Below are 17248 nucleotides of genomic sequence, written 5' to 3' on the forward strand. Positions count from 1 at the left end.
ATATGGGCTGTTTGGAATGTGCCAAAAACAGTGGCTCAGACTGGACATCTTCGAAAACTACATGTAATAAAGCTTTTTTTATGCTTCCAGCTCAAAATTTCTTAAGTATCCAAGTCATTACCAATTCAGCATGAGCAGAGTTTTCTGTTTGCTGTCCAGATTTACACAAGTCATATACACAACTTTATACAGAGTAACACTCCTGTAAAAAACACACAGTACTGACACTCCACAAGTATGAAACTGGAAAGCTAGGTACCTCTGTGGACAGCTACGGTACAAACTTCAGGCACAGGAACAGGCTCCCTGGGAAGTGGTCACAGCACCAGGCCTGTCAGAGAAACCTTTGAACAATGCTCGTAGATATACTGCCTGATTTTTGGGTGGTCCAGTGTGGAGTCAGGAGTTGGGCTTGATGACCCTTTGAGGGTCTATACTTTTATATTTTATTCCTTTCATACTATTTAAACAGTGAGCTTTCATATTCAAAAAGAAGTAGAAAAAAAAATACAGCAGAAAAGCAAGTGGATTGCGTATATTTGTAGTAAAAAAAAAGAGTACTGCACGACAACTTTTTGTAAGCAATTCAACATAGGAAAATCGTACTAAAATTAAACAGAAGGAATTGCCAAAAATTATTCACTAAAATATTCTGTGCAGTGAGAGTAAAGTAGAACACATAGCTTCAACTGAAACACCAACCTACAGTGAGAAAAATACGATAAATTTGTCTTACTATGGTACTATAACTGTACTGTGCTGCACCAATTAACTTACCATTTATCTTCACCCATCTCCTTCTTTCTGCCTTTGTTAAATTGTGATTTCACCAAGTCCATTCCTCAGAAATACAATCTCATGTTTTGAACTGTGGTGAAAAGTTTTCAGCATCTGAGACAAACATCTCAACTGTGTAAGAAGATCTGTAACGTACTGAAGACAGATAAAATGTTTAAACCTTACATGAACGAACTCCAGCTGACACAAGTTCAGCACTAGCCTGAGTTATAAGGAATATCCTTCTTCTGCAATCCAGTGAACTGCCTCCCAGGTCTCAGCAGATTTCTCAGCTATGATACAATGCAGGACATACATCCTGAGTTTGCACTTATTAGCAGATATGTGGCATTTATTATGAAAGAGGTAGTGCTTCTTGGCATGTGAGAATGGTATGTCTGAATGGCTGAGTCATCTCTGATAAAGTTGTTTTAAAGAAAGAACAGGACACATGCTTTTAAAATTAAGTACTTCTAATTAACAAGATACCGTCTATTTTTGAAAGCCTTGTGCCTCATATTTATAGCTATGTTAAAAATGCATAAACACATCAAAACAATTGATATTTCTCAAGATGGAAGGTTACATGTTTTGTTGGAATGTTCTTACATGTACAGATTTGTGGCAACAAGAATAATACCATAAATATGAAAATAGGCATTATTAAGATAGAATGATACAGCATTTAACTCAAAGCTATATTTAGCTTGGAGAGCTAAACACATATACTTTCTATATATATGCACTAACTTGCTTAAAGCTATATTTAGCTTGGAGAGCTAAACACATATACTTTCTATATATATGTACCTCGGAAAGAAACCCCCCTTTTTTTGTTTTGTTTTTCAAAAACGTGCTCAACTTTGTTTTCAGAATCATTTACTAATATTAAAAAGACCACACTCAATTTAAACCATATCGAGCCTTTAAATTATTTGCTTTTTAACTGAAAACAAATCTCTTCAACTCAGTACCAAATTGTATAAATTAGGAATAAATTTCGGATGGAATTTTTGGTCTTGTTTTATCATTTCTGGAAACCCAGGACTAATTAGTATTTTCTGTTTCTTGCCACTGCTTTACAGGATGCTCCAGGGATTTCATGGTGCAGTTGCCTCACAACCCCTGTTGACAAAATGAGGAACTTTAGGGGAAAGTCAAAGAAACCAGAGCGTCTCCAGGAACATGGTGTGTGTGACCTGGGTGAAATATGGACAGGCTGAAAGGTAATTTTCAAAAAGACCAAGTCAACATGTCGCATCTCATAGCAAACTATTTTATTATACCACAACATGTGTTGCATACTCTTTTCTGGAACTACAGCAAAGCTTAAAAAAAAAAAAAAAAAAAAAAGAAAGAAAGAAAAAAAAAAGTATGTACATACTAACCGATTCAGCATTTCTCCATGTGCATGCAGTTATGATTCCTGGAAAGTCACATTTCAACACACCAACTAGCAGTACTAAAAAGAAAGCCTCCTGGCTGTCACTTCAGGAGGTGTGCAGACATACCACCATCCTCATTGACTCAATAAAAGTGCCTCTACGGTGAAAGCTTATAAGAATGCACTAAAACATTTACTTAGCTTGCACCTTGAGGATGTAACAAGAATTGACAGCTCGCAGGCCAGACGATAGCGATGTTTGACATACGCGCCGGAGACATCCTGACGATGGGACCCGGCTAAGCATAGGACTCCGGCTTTGTCTTTAACACTTAGATGAGATGTTGATTCAAAGATCGAAGCCGAAATTCCTTTAAGTTATATATTCTTTATTGCAGCGCTGGATGCACGAGGGACCTCTCCACCTATCGTGCATACCCAAAGCGGAAACAGTCTTGAATTTATACAATCAATCTATCAATATTCTACAAGCGCCTATACATATTCCTTAGCTATCCCCGCCTTCCCTCGCTTCTCATGCTAATTAGCCTTTTGGCACCTTGCGCCTGCGTAGAGCCTCCCAAGAACTGTGGGCAGGGGTCTTTGGGAGGAAGACCCCGAGTCTTCCTCACAGTGTACTTTCCACCTTTGGTCAGGAATCTGCTGAGCTGGCATGTTTCTTAATTGCAAGCGCTGGTTGTTGCTAATTCTTCCATTTGTTGTATCTTTATAATGAATTCCAATGTCCAGTTTTGAGATTTATAGTCCTTACATTTGTTTCTCTGTCCGTCTGCCGCTTCCTTATCATGAGTTGCAGTGTCTTGTTTGGAGATATACAATCCTTGTCTGGAGATTGTCCTTGCCTCCCCAGTGCCTCCCCAGTGCCTCCCCAGTGCCTCCCCAGTGCCTCCCCAGTGCCTCCCCAGTGCCTCCCCAGTGCCTCCCCAGTGCCTCCCCAGTGCCTCCTTAATCAATGTGCTGCGAGAGGTGCTGCGTAGAACTGGGGTGGGAGCGGCACCGCCCCCTCTCATCGCGCTAAGATGGCCGCTAGCAGCTCCGTGAAGGTGAGAGAAGATGGCGCGGTGCCAATGCGGGGCGGAAGCGGCGTCCGGCGGCCGCCTGGCCGCCTGCTAGCGAGCCCTCGGCTCTAGCTTTTCCCTGGGGGCTGTGAGGAGGTGGGGCGGCAGCGGGGAGCCGGGAACGGGGCGGAGAGAGCCGCTTATCCCTTCTCGCCCCGTGCCTCCGTGGCGAGTCGCTGCCGGCCCCGAGTTCCGCCGCCTCCCGCTCCGCCGCCTCCCGCTCCACACCGGGGGCGGGCCCGCGGCATCCTCAGCGGGCGGCGGGGCGGCGCGGGCCTGGCGACCTTTGTGTTGTTTTTCCTTCCCCGTTTGTAAATGAACGACCACGGACACGCGGCTGGCCCCGCGGGCAGCGCTGCGCCCCGGGGGTTTCCGACCTCGCTAGCACCGAGAGCCATGGCGCCGCTTGTGCATGAAGCGGAAAGTTCTGAAATTCCTCTTTAAACATGGCTTGGAAAGGCTCTGGCTTGAGTCAGGAATGAGGAAAACAGGCTGACGCTCTGGATTTGTGTTTTGAGTAAATCTTCCATCACTCTTCTGAGATAACATAAGCCTCCCGTGCTGTTTTTATAAATCATCTGAAAACTTTCTTTCACGTTTTTATTTTACATTGAAAGTGTGTTCTGTTATCTGCTAACTGCAAATAATCTCCAGCTTCTTATTTATTCCCTTTTAAGTGAAACTCTTCTCAGTGCTGTTCTCTCCCTCTCCTCATCTCCCAGTCCAAAAACTAGAGAGGGATACAGGAGTATTCAGTGTCTTTCAGTTGTCAGAAAAACTCATCACTGATGGTGATGACATTTTTATTAGTGCCTAAAACCACTGCTAAATAGACAAGTACGAATTGTACATTGTCAGTTTTCTGCCTCATGCTTGAGCCTATGGGAGGAATTTTGCCAAACAGCAGATTATGGAAAGAATACACTTAGATACAATTATTATTTAGATTCCCATAGAGAATTGCTTTTCATTTTCTAGGTACTGGTGAAGTAAGTACCACCATACTGGTGTGAAACTTTGATAAGTTTCATGTTTCTTGCTCTTCCTCACAATGTTTGAGCTGGATGATGCTACAGTAAAATGCTTCATGGCTAGGACCACTGTAAAATTCCTGATAACATGTAAAAATTGATGGTAACTATATCGCAGAATCACAGAAATTTAGGGATTGGAAGGGATCTTGAAAGATTATCTGGTCCAATCCACCTGCCGGAGCAGGAACACCTACATGTACATCAGGTCACACAGGAACACGTCCAGGTGGGTTTTGAAAGTCTGCAGGGGAGGAGACTTCACCACCCCTCTGGACAGACTGTTCAGTGCTGTGTCACCCTCATCGTGAAGAAGTTTCTTCTCATATTTAAGTGGAACCTCCTGTGTTCCAGCTTGTACCCGTGGCCCATAGCTAAGGTTATGCCCCTGTCACCTTGTACATGTAGGATGCAGTCTGGAGAGGAGCATACAGTCTAGCGTCTTTCTGTTCTTGAGGTCACTCCTAAAAGTGACTTTATTTGCCTTTTGAGAATCAGTGAAACTTGTCTTACTGAACCAACTCCTCTTTGCTGTGCTTTGCCTTCAGAGCCTGGGCTGCTAGGTGAAACTGTGTGAACCTCACGTTCAACAAGGCCAAGAGCAAGGTCCTGCATCTGGGTTGGGACAATCCCAAACACAGATAAAGAGAGAATAAGGAGAATGGATTGAGAGCAGTCCTGATGAGAAGGAACGGGAGGAGTTGGTTCTTGAGAAGATCGACATGAGCCAACAGTGTGTGCTTGCAGCCCAGAAAGCCAGCCATAGATGTGGTGCTTAGGGATGTAGTTTAATGGGAGACTTGTCACTGCTAAGTTAACAGTTGGACTTGATGATTTGAGAGGTTGTTTCCAGCCTAAATGATTCTATCATTGTATGACCTTTAAGGTCTCTTCCAATTCAAACCATTCTATGGTTCTATGTTTCTAGAACAGCTGAAAATTTGAAAATTAATGTTTATGTGGTATAACTATAGCTTGTATCTCCAGCACTTCATTGTTTTCCTCAATCCCAACACCTTTCACTTTGTCAGACATAAAAAATCATTTGCTTGTGCATGTTCTCAATCTTAAGACACAAGGCACTAATAAAGCAGGAAAGTATAATAACAAACTAAAACTAATGAAGTTACTGAAGGATTTTTTTATTTTTTTTTTAGAATCTAGAAAAAAATAAGTCACCATTTTGATCCTGGGTTATGTAGTATACTCAGTGTTTACTGAATACATGCATGAGCATTGTTAAGGATGGTCTTATAGATTTTGGGTATTGAGACAGTTGCACAGTTTACTATGATTCTTAAGGCAAAAAAATTGTTCATCATAAAATTTATATACATTTCAGGATTTCCTTGAGCAACCTCATTCTAACATTTAATCTGAATGTTTGTGATAAATAAGCAACACAATACTACCAGAAACAATGATCTGTCTTCCCTAACATTCAAATACACTCAGGGTTGGAGTTTGGATTTTTGTTTTTCTTTGCTCATCAGGCTCCACAAGGGGGTAGCAAAAGGAAATAAGAGATGTTACAATGTAAACGACTTATATATTGGCATTCGCACTCTGCTGTGGACAGCTTTCTCTGGGAAGTGTTTGACTTAGAACAAAGCCAAACAATCTCTGTTTTTTGAAACTAAACACTAGAATAGAATAGAATAGAATAGAATAGAATAGAATAGAATAGAATAGAATAGAATAGAATAGAACAGAACAGAACAGAACAGAACAGAACAGAACAGAATAGTTAATTTAGAAGGGACCATTAAGGATCATCAGCTCCAGCTGCCTGACCTCTTGAGGGGTGCCCAAAAGTTAAAGCATGTTATTGAGGGAATTATTGAAATGTCCCTTGAACACTGGCAGGCTTGGGGCACCAACCACCCACCTAAGAAGTCTGACCACCCTCACAGTACAGAAATGTTTTCTCATGCCCCATCTGAACCTCCTCTTGTGCAGCTGTGTTCTGTTCTCTCCTGTCCTCCCAACGCTCACCAGGGAGCAGAACACCGCCCTCACTGCCTCCCCTCCTCAGAAAGCTGCAGAGCGCAGTGAGATTGCTTCTTGGTCACCTTTTCTTCAGACCAGACAAGCCAAGTGTCCTCAGCCACTCCTCACAGACCATGCCCTCCAAGCCTCTGCCAGCTTTGTTGCCCTCCTCTGCACGCTTTCAAGGGCTTTAACGTCCCTTTTGTACTGCAGAAGCCAGCACTGCACACAGTATTCAAGGTGAGGCCACACCAAAGCTCAGTACAGCAGGAGGATCACCTGTCTGGACCATCTGGCTGTGCTGTGTTTAACGCACCCCTCAGTGGGGTTTGCCCTCCAGGCTGCCAGGGCACGCTGCAGGCTCGCACTGAGCCCGCTGCCACCAGCACCCCCAGGCCCCTTTCTGCAGGGCTGCTCCCCAGCCACTCTCCTCCCAGTCTGTGCCTGTGCCCGGCACTGCTCCATCCCAGGGCAGCACCCGTCATTTTCCCTTGTTGAACTGCATGCTGTTGTTAATCACCCAGTGCTCCACTGCTCCAGTCTGTCTGCATCCCTCTGCAAGGCCTCCTGTCCCTCCAGGGAGTCAGCAGCACCTCCCTGTTTAGTGTCATCAGCAAGCTTGCAAGGGATACACTCCGGTTGTGCATCCACAGAACTGTTAAAAATGTTGAACAGAACTGGCTTTAGACTTGAGTCCTGAGGACCACTGCTGCTTACCGTCTACTAGCCAGGCGTAGCCTCATTCACTAAAGCCCTCTGAGCTCTACCGTCAAGCCAGTTCATGAACTAACAGTGATAACAGTGATTAAACCAATCAGGCCTCTGTGAACGTGTAACTTAAGAAAAAGCGAGAATAAGAGGCAGTTGGCTGTGTGTTTTGGGAGGGAGGAGTTTTATGGTGTTTTAAGTCTGGAGTATTCACTTGAGAAATTTTGTACTTTAATAAAAAGTGCTGGAGCCATGCGGCAATAAGTCATGCCATAATTGTACCATCATAAGGAGCAATTCAGCCAGGATAAAAATTCTTCGACTTAAAAAGTGAGACAAACTTTGCAACAGTTGGTTGCATTAAAAAAACAAACAAACAAAAAAAAACACAGCAAAAGCAGTAGTATTGTCCCCATGTATTGTCCCCATGTGTCACAAATGGTGACATTATTTTTAGGTACAGTTACTATGCTTGAGGTTGTGAAAGACCATATGACTGGCAGTAGCCCTTCCATCCAAAGAACCGTAAGTATGCTCAATAGAAAACTTGACTTAACTGAACATGGTTTTGTCGTTCCCTAGAAAGACAAAATCAAGTTACCTATCAGTGGTGAATCAGAAACAGGAAAATTCAGATACGTTATTCTTTAGCTGGAATATGAAATCACAGATGATTTTGGACTCATTATGTTTCAGATTGTCTTTTTCTTTCTTTCCATTTTTTTTTTTGCAAGTGAACTAGACTATATCAGCAATGAGCAAGAACAATAAATCAATCTTTACTTAAGCATGTCAGATGGATGATATGGATTCAGTACAAGTTGTATGAAAACACAACATACATGTAATACTTGCAGCCTTGATTGCCTAAGGAAATGTGTTGATTTAAGTGGCCCTTTGCTTAGTCCTTTCTTTTTCCTTTCCATTATGCTTTGAAACTGTGAGTTTATTTCATTAGAAAAAAAAACGGGGTGGGGGGGGGAAGGTAGTTACTTCAAAAGATGTCATTAAAGAAGTAAGAAAAGCAAAAGTCTGTTAATGTTTCTAGTTAGGGAAGGGTTGCATGTGGAAAGAAGCCTGACCCCCCCCCCACATCTACACAGGAGAGAATTTTTGATGGGCCTGTGGGCAAACAATGAATGAGTATTTGTGCATTCTTACATACCAGAATAATTGTATATATTCAAAGAACCCCAGCAGTGCTCACAGCAGTTGACATTGTCAACAGATTCTTTGTATTTCACTTATGAAGATGCTGCTGAGCTGTCCCCCTTTACAGAAGATGTACTGAGACTACTTACAGAAGCAGGGAGGTTCCTAGGTCTTCACAAGTCACCAGAAAAACCCTCTAATGTTTTGGAAAAAAAAGGGACGTTCATAATTTTTGTTGGTACAATAGTATGTAGTAATGTCTGGTATTTAGTATAGTAGTTATATACAGGACTGTTTCTCCCAGTGGAAACAAGATGCCTGTGTTCTGTCATGCTTTACACAAGTATTTCTCACTCATTAGAGGCATTGCCAGGAAACTCCATTCATTTTCGTATTGGGAATAAATGATGAATTGGCACATCTTTGTGCATTTTCCATGGAATTTTAAATTTTGTACCTTTAAAGAGGAGAATCATAGCGTATGATATTGACAAGTTAAATACAACTGTTTAAGATCAATTGGTTTAAATTTCCTTTCTGGGAAACTGTGCTGGGTGTGTAATATTATATTGATGCATAGTCTAGCCCCATCTCAAGCAGAAAATACATTTTGTAGGTGTCTAAGTAATTTTTCAAATATGTTGTTAAATGGAGCATAACTTCAAGAAGGCTAATATGTACTTTTCTGTCTAAGATTGGAATTATCGGTGGAACTGGCCTGGATGATCCAGATATCTTAGAAGGAAGAACAGAAAAATATGTTGATACTCCTTATGGCAAGGTGTGTATAACCTACTCTGTTATTACTAAGACTTCCCATTTTTAAGATGTTTTTGTGCTTGAAAAATTGTCAGACTAGGCTTCTGTGCTAAGTGGATGTATAACAGAGGTGCAGTCACAAGACTATTTCTTTTTCATGGCTATATATTGTGTGATTCTTAGTTTGTAGAAACAAGATCTTACAAAAATGATGATGTGCAAAGGAGAATACACCTCTTTTCCTTTGTACATTGGATGAATTTACTCAGTCCTGAATTTGCAGCCAAGAGGCATAAACCCTGTCTTTCAAATCTGTGCTATTGTGTGTCCTGTATTATATTTCAGGTAGCTCCAGGAACCTTTCTAACTTGCAGAAAACCGGCCTTCGAGGTATATGGGCCACCATTTTCCCTGCTATCCCTGAATTACACCTTATACACCAATGCTTTCCTTACAGTCATATTTACAACCTCACCACTTGAAACGTTTTAAAATGGAGCTTGAAGGCTGTTTATGAGGCATCGTATTCATTATAAATCACAGAATCACAGAATTTCTAGGTTGGAAGAGACCTCAAGATCATCGAGTCCAACCTCTGACCTAACACTAACAGTCCCCACTAAGCCATATCCCTAAGCTCTACATCTAAACGTCTTTTAAAGACCTCCAGGGATGGTGACTCCACCACCTCCCTGGGCAGCCTGTTCCAGTGTCTAACAACCCTTTCAGTAAAGAAGTTCTTCCTAACATCTAACCTAAAACTCCCCTGGCGCAACTTTAGCCCATTCCCCCTCGTCCTGTCACCAGGCACGTGGGAGAACAGGCCAACCCCCACCTCGCTACAGCCTCCTTTAAGGTATCTGTAGAGAGCGATAAGGTCACCCCTGAGCCTCCTTTTCTCCAGGCTGAACAAGCCCAGCTCCCTCAGTCGCGCCTTGTAGGACTTGTTCTCCAGGCCCCTCCCCAGCTTCATCGCCCTTCTCTGGACCCGCTCAAGCACCTTGATGTCCTTCTTGTAGCGAGGGGCCCAAAACTGAACACAGTACTCGAGGTGCGGCCTCACCAGAGCTGAGTACAGGGGGACGATCACCTCCCTAGCCCTGCTGGTCACACTGTTTCTGACACAAGCCAGGATGCCGTTGGCCTTTTTGGCCACCTGAGCACACTGCTGGCTCATATTCAGCCGACTGTCCACCATCACTCCCAGGTCCTTCTCTGCCAGGCAGCTCTCCAGCCACTCAATTCCTAGCCCGTAGAAAAGCTTTCCTTTGTGTTGCTTCAGCCCTTTTCCTCAGCAAAGGGGAATGGAGGCTAGGTATGTTGCTCTATACACAGTGCCTAGTGTGGTATGAAAGACATAGAAACTGGCAAGATGAAGGACAAGAGAAAGTTTTACGGGCAGGTGAAATCAAGGGAGAGGTTTGAGTTGACAGAGGAAGTTTATGGAAGATCTGAATCTCAATTTTTCTGCAATGTCTTAAAACCAGAGTAGTTAACCACTTTAGAATTGCCATCAGAATCACGTCTTATGAAATTTACCAGCATAAGCTAATGTACATGCAATAAAACATCTGGCATATAGCAGCAAGAGTCATTTTATGGATAGAAGCTGGCCAAAAGTTCATCTCTGTGGCCTGTGGTTGAAAATTTTAATTTGTGCCTCTATTCAAAATGGTTTAAGGGGGAAATTGGAGTGGAAATGGTTTGTGTGTGTACAGTTCAAGAAGGGGAAGGTGATGAAGGTCAAGTAGGAAAGAAATGTCAGAAAAATACGTTTAATTTTTCCACCATCCTGCAGAATTTGCTAACAAATTGCAAGAGAATAAAGGAGACTCCCCTCCTTTGTTTTCTTTATCCCACTGCTCAAATGTATCCAGTGTTGATACAAAGCAGGATCCATTAGCTAAACCAAACCAGCTGCCATTTAATTTCTTACTTTTGGAAGCTCCTGGATGGTCACAGCATGGCTGTTTCTGCAGACTATTCAAATGCAAAAATATTGGTACCCTTGTAGCAGATAAGGCTTGAAGCCTTTGTCCAAGAAAAATGAAATGCTCTCCTCCTCTCTCACAGATCAGAGGTTTGGATGAGTGGTATGGGCACAGCGGCAGTGCAGCCTTTTAGGAGGCTGTTCTGTGACAGCACGTGGATGCAACAAGATTTGAGTAGCCCAAATTCTGGAGTGCTGTAGGTGACCCCCACAGTAAGACTTAGACTTAGAGAGTTGAATGGGAGTACTTGCAGGATGGCTCTTACATGGGAGAGTGGTAAAAACTTCCTCAGTCCTTCATCTTTTGTCAAAATGAACGGCTTGTAAAATTTCTTTTAGGGTGTAAATTTAGCTGCTGTGTTTTTCTCTGAGTTCTTCACAGAAGCAACATGGATGGGGGAAATTAAATCTTGGTTGGCTGTTGTAGTTTGTGAGGTACCTTGATCAATGGACTTGCTATGTCTGAGCTTGTGCATTATGCATTCAGCATAGGCTCACTTTAAAAAGGCTTGTCACTGTTGTGCCTCTGTATATGTTCATGTGTTGTGTGTTTTTTTCCAAACCGAGGAGCTGTCATAGCAGGAATGCATGTGTGAATTTCAGTTACAGTTATCAGCTAACTTGGACTCTTAAGCTGACCTTCTGAGTGGGAAGCTGAACAACTTCACAGGACTTCCACATCTGTGAAAGTCATCACAGCCAAACAACGAGTATTTATCCTCATCCTTGCTCTCCTGCCTCTCTCCTCTCTGCCTGCAGATCTGAACTCATGCCATTGGTATGATAGTTGTTTCGTGTAGTCGGACTTCTGCAGAGAGCCACAGTAACTTCAGTCTTTGCACTTGTTGTCTTCATGGAACAACTGGTGGATAAGCCTTATGATGTTAAGAAGTGCAGGGCTTATGCCACAAGGTACAGTTGGTATATGGTGCAATGAGTATGTCAAGTTGCTTCACTTAAAATGAAGCAGAATCAAACCTGAGAAATGTAATTTCTGAATTAACGTTTGCTTGTTTTGCTGCTGAGATTTTTTAACATTCAGCAAGGAGGTGTTACACAGCCTGCCTCTCTTGTTTTAGAACGACAGATAGCAGAGAAACAGCTGTCATTGCAGAATGCAAAATGGAAAATGGTATTTTTTTATTTTTTAATAAATATGCTTGGAAAAGTGTAGAAGCCTGTGGCTTAGTTTAGAATTTTTTTCTAAAGTATGTCTTTTCTTCTTCCTGATAGCTATTGAAACAAAACCAAATTTTCTTTTTCTGCCATAAGGATGCTTTTTCATAGAGCCTTGACAACAATGAAGAGTGCCTGAAATTTTAAGAAGTAAAACACTTTATCTAAACAAACACTTCAGACCTTTGTGGTCTTTTAACTCCTGAGAGAAGTAAGATACAAACATCTTTCAATGTTAGCAATATTAGTGGAAATGTAGTAAATTAGTTTCATGAAAAATAATACAATTACACCTGTTAATATTCCAACCTTTTCTTCTCCCTTTTCCGCTTCCATCATTCCTATTATATAAAAAACTGGGATGAAATTTTGTTCCCTCATTGTTCTCTGGAAAATACCCCAGAACCTTTTGGTATTCTGTCTCCAGGTATGGACAATACTGTTCTCTTGGAGAGCAAGAAAATTGCTTGCAACAGCATTTATCCTCAGCATTGTATTGTGAAGCTACTAATTAAACTTATTTTTTTTTTCAGATTATATTTTCAGTTATATTGTTCTACTTTCTGGATGTTAGAACTTGGTTCTGAAACACCTTTCCCCAAATCACCGAATGGTCTTCCTGTGCTAGAAACTTCTATAAAGCATGTGTTCCACCCTGTCGTCTCTCTCTCTCTCTCTTTTTTTTTTTTTTTAAGGGTATATCTGGCTAACAAAGCAGGTTTCTTTTCTGACCTGTATATGAGCTCTGTGTGCTTGCAGCAGGAAAACCAGACCATGTGACATAGCGCTAAAGCTCCTCTTCTGCCTCTCTGTTTCTGTGTGCATCACTTGGTTCATAAACTTGATTGCAGATTAAATGAAGGCTCGGAAAATCTATGAGATATTTTTTCCCTTTCAAGTTTTCCATGTGCGTGTTTATGTTGTTTTCTGTTCAATCTTGCTTCTGAGGTTAAGCCAAAATAAAAATAAAATCTGTCGACGTCAAAAAAAAAACATATTTTATGCATATTTATGTTGTAGTCAGAGGGGATTTGTTTAAATTGTTTGCTACTGTCATAACTTAGGGTTAACTGTGTAGGGTTCCTTGCTTCCTTTTCTGTTTTGCAAGACTGACTAATATATATCTGACTTGGATTTTGTGGAAGGGGGAAGTAGTTAAATATAATTTAAATATGCATGTGAATTATTAATGTTTGAGAACTTTTTATTGGGCCTTTTATTAAATCCTGTTTTGAAAATACTATATTAGAGGTTAAAATTCAGATTGTTCGATTGGAACTTTTTATTATTTTATCAGCGTTTCAAAGCTCAGAAGTACAAATTAGATAATATCGCAGAGGTATAACACTGGAAAGATCTTGTGGGGGAAAAAGAGCGGAACTGAAGCATACACTAGCTCTGTTAAGTAGTTAACACACAGTTTGAAATTTCTGTGTCTTTCACTTCCTTGTAACTTTGTACAGTGCTGATTTATCCTTATCTCCTTTCTGGACGCACTCTTTGCAAACTCCTTTTTTAATCTGTCATTTATGATTGCATTCTTTGTTCCAAATGTTCCATTTTCGTCATCATGTTTCTAACTTCCATGGGCAAGACAATTCTTCAGGCAATCACCTGGAAGATGCCCTCAGTTTGTTCTGTAGAAATCTGTAACATGGCCAGCTTGAAGCCTTTTTAAGTGTCTAGAAAGGCAGCAGATGGGGAAGGACACCTTGGATGCTGTGACTCTTGGGTTTAAAAGTTGTTGCATTCTTGCTGCAGCAGTGGTGTATGTGAATATTCAGTAGAGTTCCATGCCACAAACAAATATCAAATAGGAGTTAAATTGTACTTTATTTCCCCCAGATTTTTTGGAAATTGATAGAAACTTGAATTTGGCACTTGCAGTAAACTTGAATTACACTTGCAGTAAACCGGAATTCGGCACTTGGCAGTAAACTTGAACTGACACTTGCAGGAATCTTGAATTTGGCACTTGCAGTTACTGGAGTTTGGCATTTCCAAAGGAGATTTGTTTTCCACTTCGTGACCTTTATTTGTCATTTTGAGAGCAGGCAAGGAATTTCCACTGAAGTCCTTTTTAGTTTTTAAGGATAGTTTTGTATTCTGCTGTGACCTAAATTGCTTGCTTATTACTTCACACAGCAAATCTTTTTCTGGGCTTCCTAAACAAAAAAAACAGACTCAAAAACCAAAACCCTAAATGCTAATTATTGTGAACTGTCATTGTTAAGGAATGTTGTAAGAGCAAAATGCCTTGACAACTAGACAGTAAGCCTTTCTCCCTGTTCAGAAAGTATACTTTTATAGCCATATCTAGTTCAGAAGAACATGCATAAAGTAAGGTAAATAGGTTAAATATTTAAATGTCAACACCTTAACATTAAATGGGGACTTCTTAAAAAGTCAGAATACACCTTAATTCTGAAAACAACTTTTTGGAATATTCCCTTTATTAAAAAAAAATGGTAAATGTGCATCTGGTAGAATTTAAATCTAGGTGAATGAATAAATGTTTTGAAGAAATCTTACATAAAAAATGACCCCAAATAGCCGCACAGTAGGAAGTAGAAAGTGTTATTCTTATTAGAAATCAAGGTCTCTAATATGTAGCTATATGGGACTCATATATTAGTTTTTTATTCTATGTCTCTGCACGTTTTCACATGTGTAGTAGAATTAACAGCTGTAAATGAGAATTGAAATTTTATAGCTAGAGTTAAAATCCAAAAAAATGATACTAAGTAGTAGGCAACAGACATTTCTAAATATGAATGTGTGAGTTCTCCCAGACATTTACACCTTTGTGATCAGTAAATATATTGCAATTTTGTTAACAACTATTTCAGCTTTAATTCCCAGGAGGGAGAGACTGGCACGGAGTGTCTTCCAATATCCTTACTGAAATAGCAAAAGTGCAGTTCTGAATTGGGCTGAAGAAGCAACACATCCAACTGCATCAATGTTCAGCAGCAATGCAGTTCAGCATCTAATGAAACGGAGGCCTTACATTTTTTTACAAAAAGTTTTGAATATGGGAAGCGAAAAGCACCCCACATTTCAGATCTCTGAAGTGTATAGCCCGGGAGCAGACTCCACCTGCAAAATCAGGAGCTCAGAGAACTGACTCTCCCCTTGCCTCTGCACACAGAGGTTTTGGTCAAACAAACAAAAAACTTCTCCAAGGTGTCAAGGTAGGAGCTCCCTCCTCATTTTGGCCAAATTCTTACTGCTGGACAGACCTTCTTGCTCCTTCCTTTGGCCCAAAGCATCTGTATGTGTTTGGTTTGTGACTTTGAAGAAAACACAACAAAGCTTGTTTCACTTGTTTCATTAACAGCCAATGGACGCTTCAAAGCAAAAATGTGGCTGAGAAATTAATCATTCTGGAAATCCAAAGTGAGATTTATTATGGTTCCAAAGCTAATACAGAAATGAACCAGAAGCTAACGGCATGAATCACTCTTAAAAAATAAAGTCAGATCTTTAATGACTACATTAAAGTATCAAAATAGTATCAAAATAGTATGTATGTTGGTAAAATGAATTGCAAAGCCATCTCATTTTCTTATTTTACATTTAAGATAACGTTAATGGTGTTCCTTAGCTTCTTAATGGCCTGGGGAAAGTGTTTCCCTTCAGCAGAAAAGGTCTTGTCCAGAGACCTTTTTCCAGTTTCTCCCACTCACAATTTGCCAGTAGGAAAATGTGGCTAGCTCCAGATGCAGTACCAGGGATTCATTTTTAAAGAACTGTTGCTGCCACTTGCTGTCCCAGGGGCTGGCCCCCATATACAAGATGTCCTCTGCCTGCTCCTGCGCCCGCAGCCTCCATGACCACACACACGCTGCTGGCAAACAAAGCCTGTTTCACAGGTAGGACTGTGGCCAGAGAAGACCCCACAGGAGCCCTGCTTTGTTTTCTCAGACCATCAGCTTGTTTTTGGGCCTGGCTGAGCAGGGATGCTGCTAGCCCAGCAGTGTGGCCATACAGCCTGCATTGTCTTCAATCCCTTCCAACTCTTTCCAGGTTATTGTCATGGTCTTACAACTGTTTCTACTGATGAGGATATTATATTATGTCCTCAAACTGTATAGCACCTAAATACTCACTAGGCAGAACAGCTTTGTCTTTGCTAAGTTACTTGTACACACAATATGTTTTCCCCTAAGGGCTGGTAGGGCTCAGCTTCTGGTACTACATGCTTGTCAACACATTAAGGTGTCTTTGAACACTTCTCTTCTCCTTGGCTTTATTTTCAAGCACAAAATCTCCAACTAGAAATAAATGACAGCTTTGCAGTGCAGGAATAAATTGCTTCAACAGGAAAGTTACAGGGATTTCAAAGGGAAATTCAAATATCAACATCAAATCTTAAGACACTTTTGAAAGGGTTTCCTGTTTTTCCAATCCTTTAGGGATGGTGAGTTCATGCAGAGCTTGCTGAGAGGTTGCTTGCATGAGGAGAGCAGCTTGTGGCAGTAATGGCATGTCTGCAAGCAGCAGAATTGGTAACAGAAACTGAGCTAAGAGCAGGCTTCTTGCTTGAAATCACATGCCAAAACCACGCAAGAACTTCAAACACATCAACTTCCAGAAGATGGAGCTGCCCTCCTTAACAGCCTGTATCAAGAGACATATACAGTGCAGAGGGCTGCTCAGCAGAAGACTCGGGTACAGCAGTCGTTTTTCATATGATGGTCCTTCCCCAGGCTGCAGAGTGGTGTTCTGTGCTTGCTTGTGTTGCTGCTTTGGCCCTGGGCTGAGCAAAGATGGTGATTTCAGCCCAAGGAGAGATTAAGTGATTATTGAGGAATTTATTTATCATTGTCCTGTGTAAATAAAGACCAGAGAAAAACACATTTTTTCTTACAGCTACAAGTTGCTTCTGCAAACGTGAGGGAATACAGGGGTGGGCAATACTACGCATCCTGCTCCAAATGTTGCTGCAAAGCAGGAGATGGACTCCGTGTGACACCCAGCCAAGTGCATCTTACTGCAGTGATCTGCTCCATTGACGATGCCTTGTGGGCCAGCTGGGATCTGTGCCCGTATGGCTGGGTTTGTGTTGGTTCAAACAGGGCTTCAGCACAGTAGTGATGTGCCCCTTGCAGGGCAGGATTTGTCCCCTAGGTGAAGGTCTCTGCAAGCAGTGGAATTCTGGAGTGTCTCTGGTAATGGATGAGACCAAGCAGGATCACAG

The 17248-nt window shown here is 41.4% G+C and overlaps 1 protein-coding gene across 2 annotated transcripts in view; it reads left to right on the top strand.

Annotated features, from left to right (window-relative positions):
• The window catches only part of MTAP (methylthioadenosine phosphorylase), a 48472-nt gene that overhangs the window by 7186 nt on the left and 24038 nt on the right, over window positions 1–17248 (top strand). Inside the window, exons 1-2 of one of the 2 annotated variants that reach the window (XM_068666666.1) lie at window positions 3135–3225; window positions 8815–8901. In XM_068666666.1, the coding sequence (XP_068522767.1) occupies window positions 3202–3225; window positions 8815–8901 (111 nt within the window). In that variant the 5' untranslated portion in view covers window positions 3135–3201. Of the gene's footprint in view, window positions 1–3134; window positions 3226–8814; window positions 8902–17248 lie in introns of those variants that run through there. The other variant, XM_068666667.1, reaches the window with a different exon arrangement.

Source organism: Anas acuta, chromosome Z, assembly GCF_963932015.1.
Source record: "Anas acuta chromosome Z, bAnaAcu1.1, whole genome shotgun sequence".
NCBI classification, from domain to species: Eukaryota; Metazoa; Chordata; class Aves; order Anseriformes; family Anatidae; genus Anas; species Anas acuta.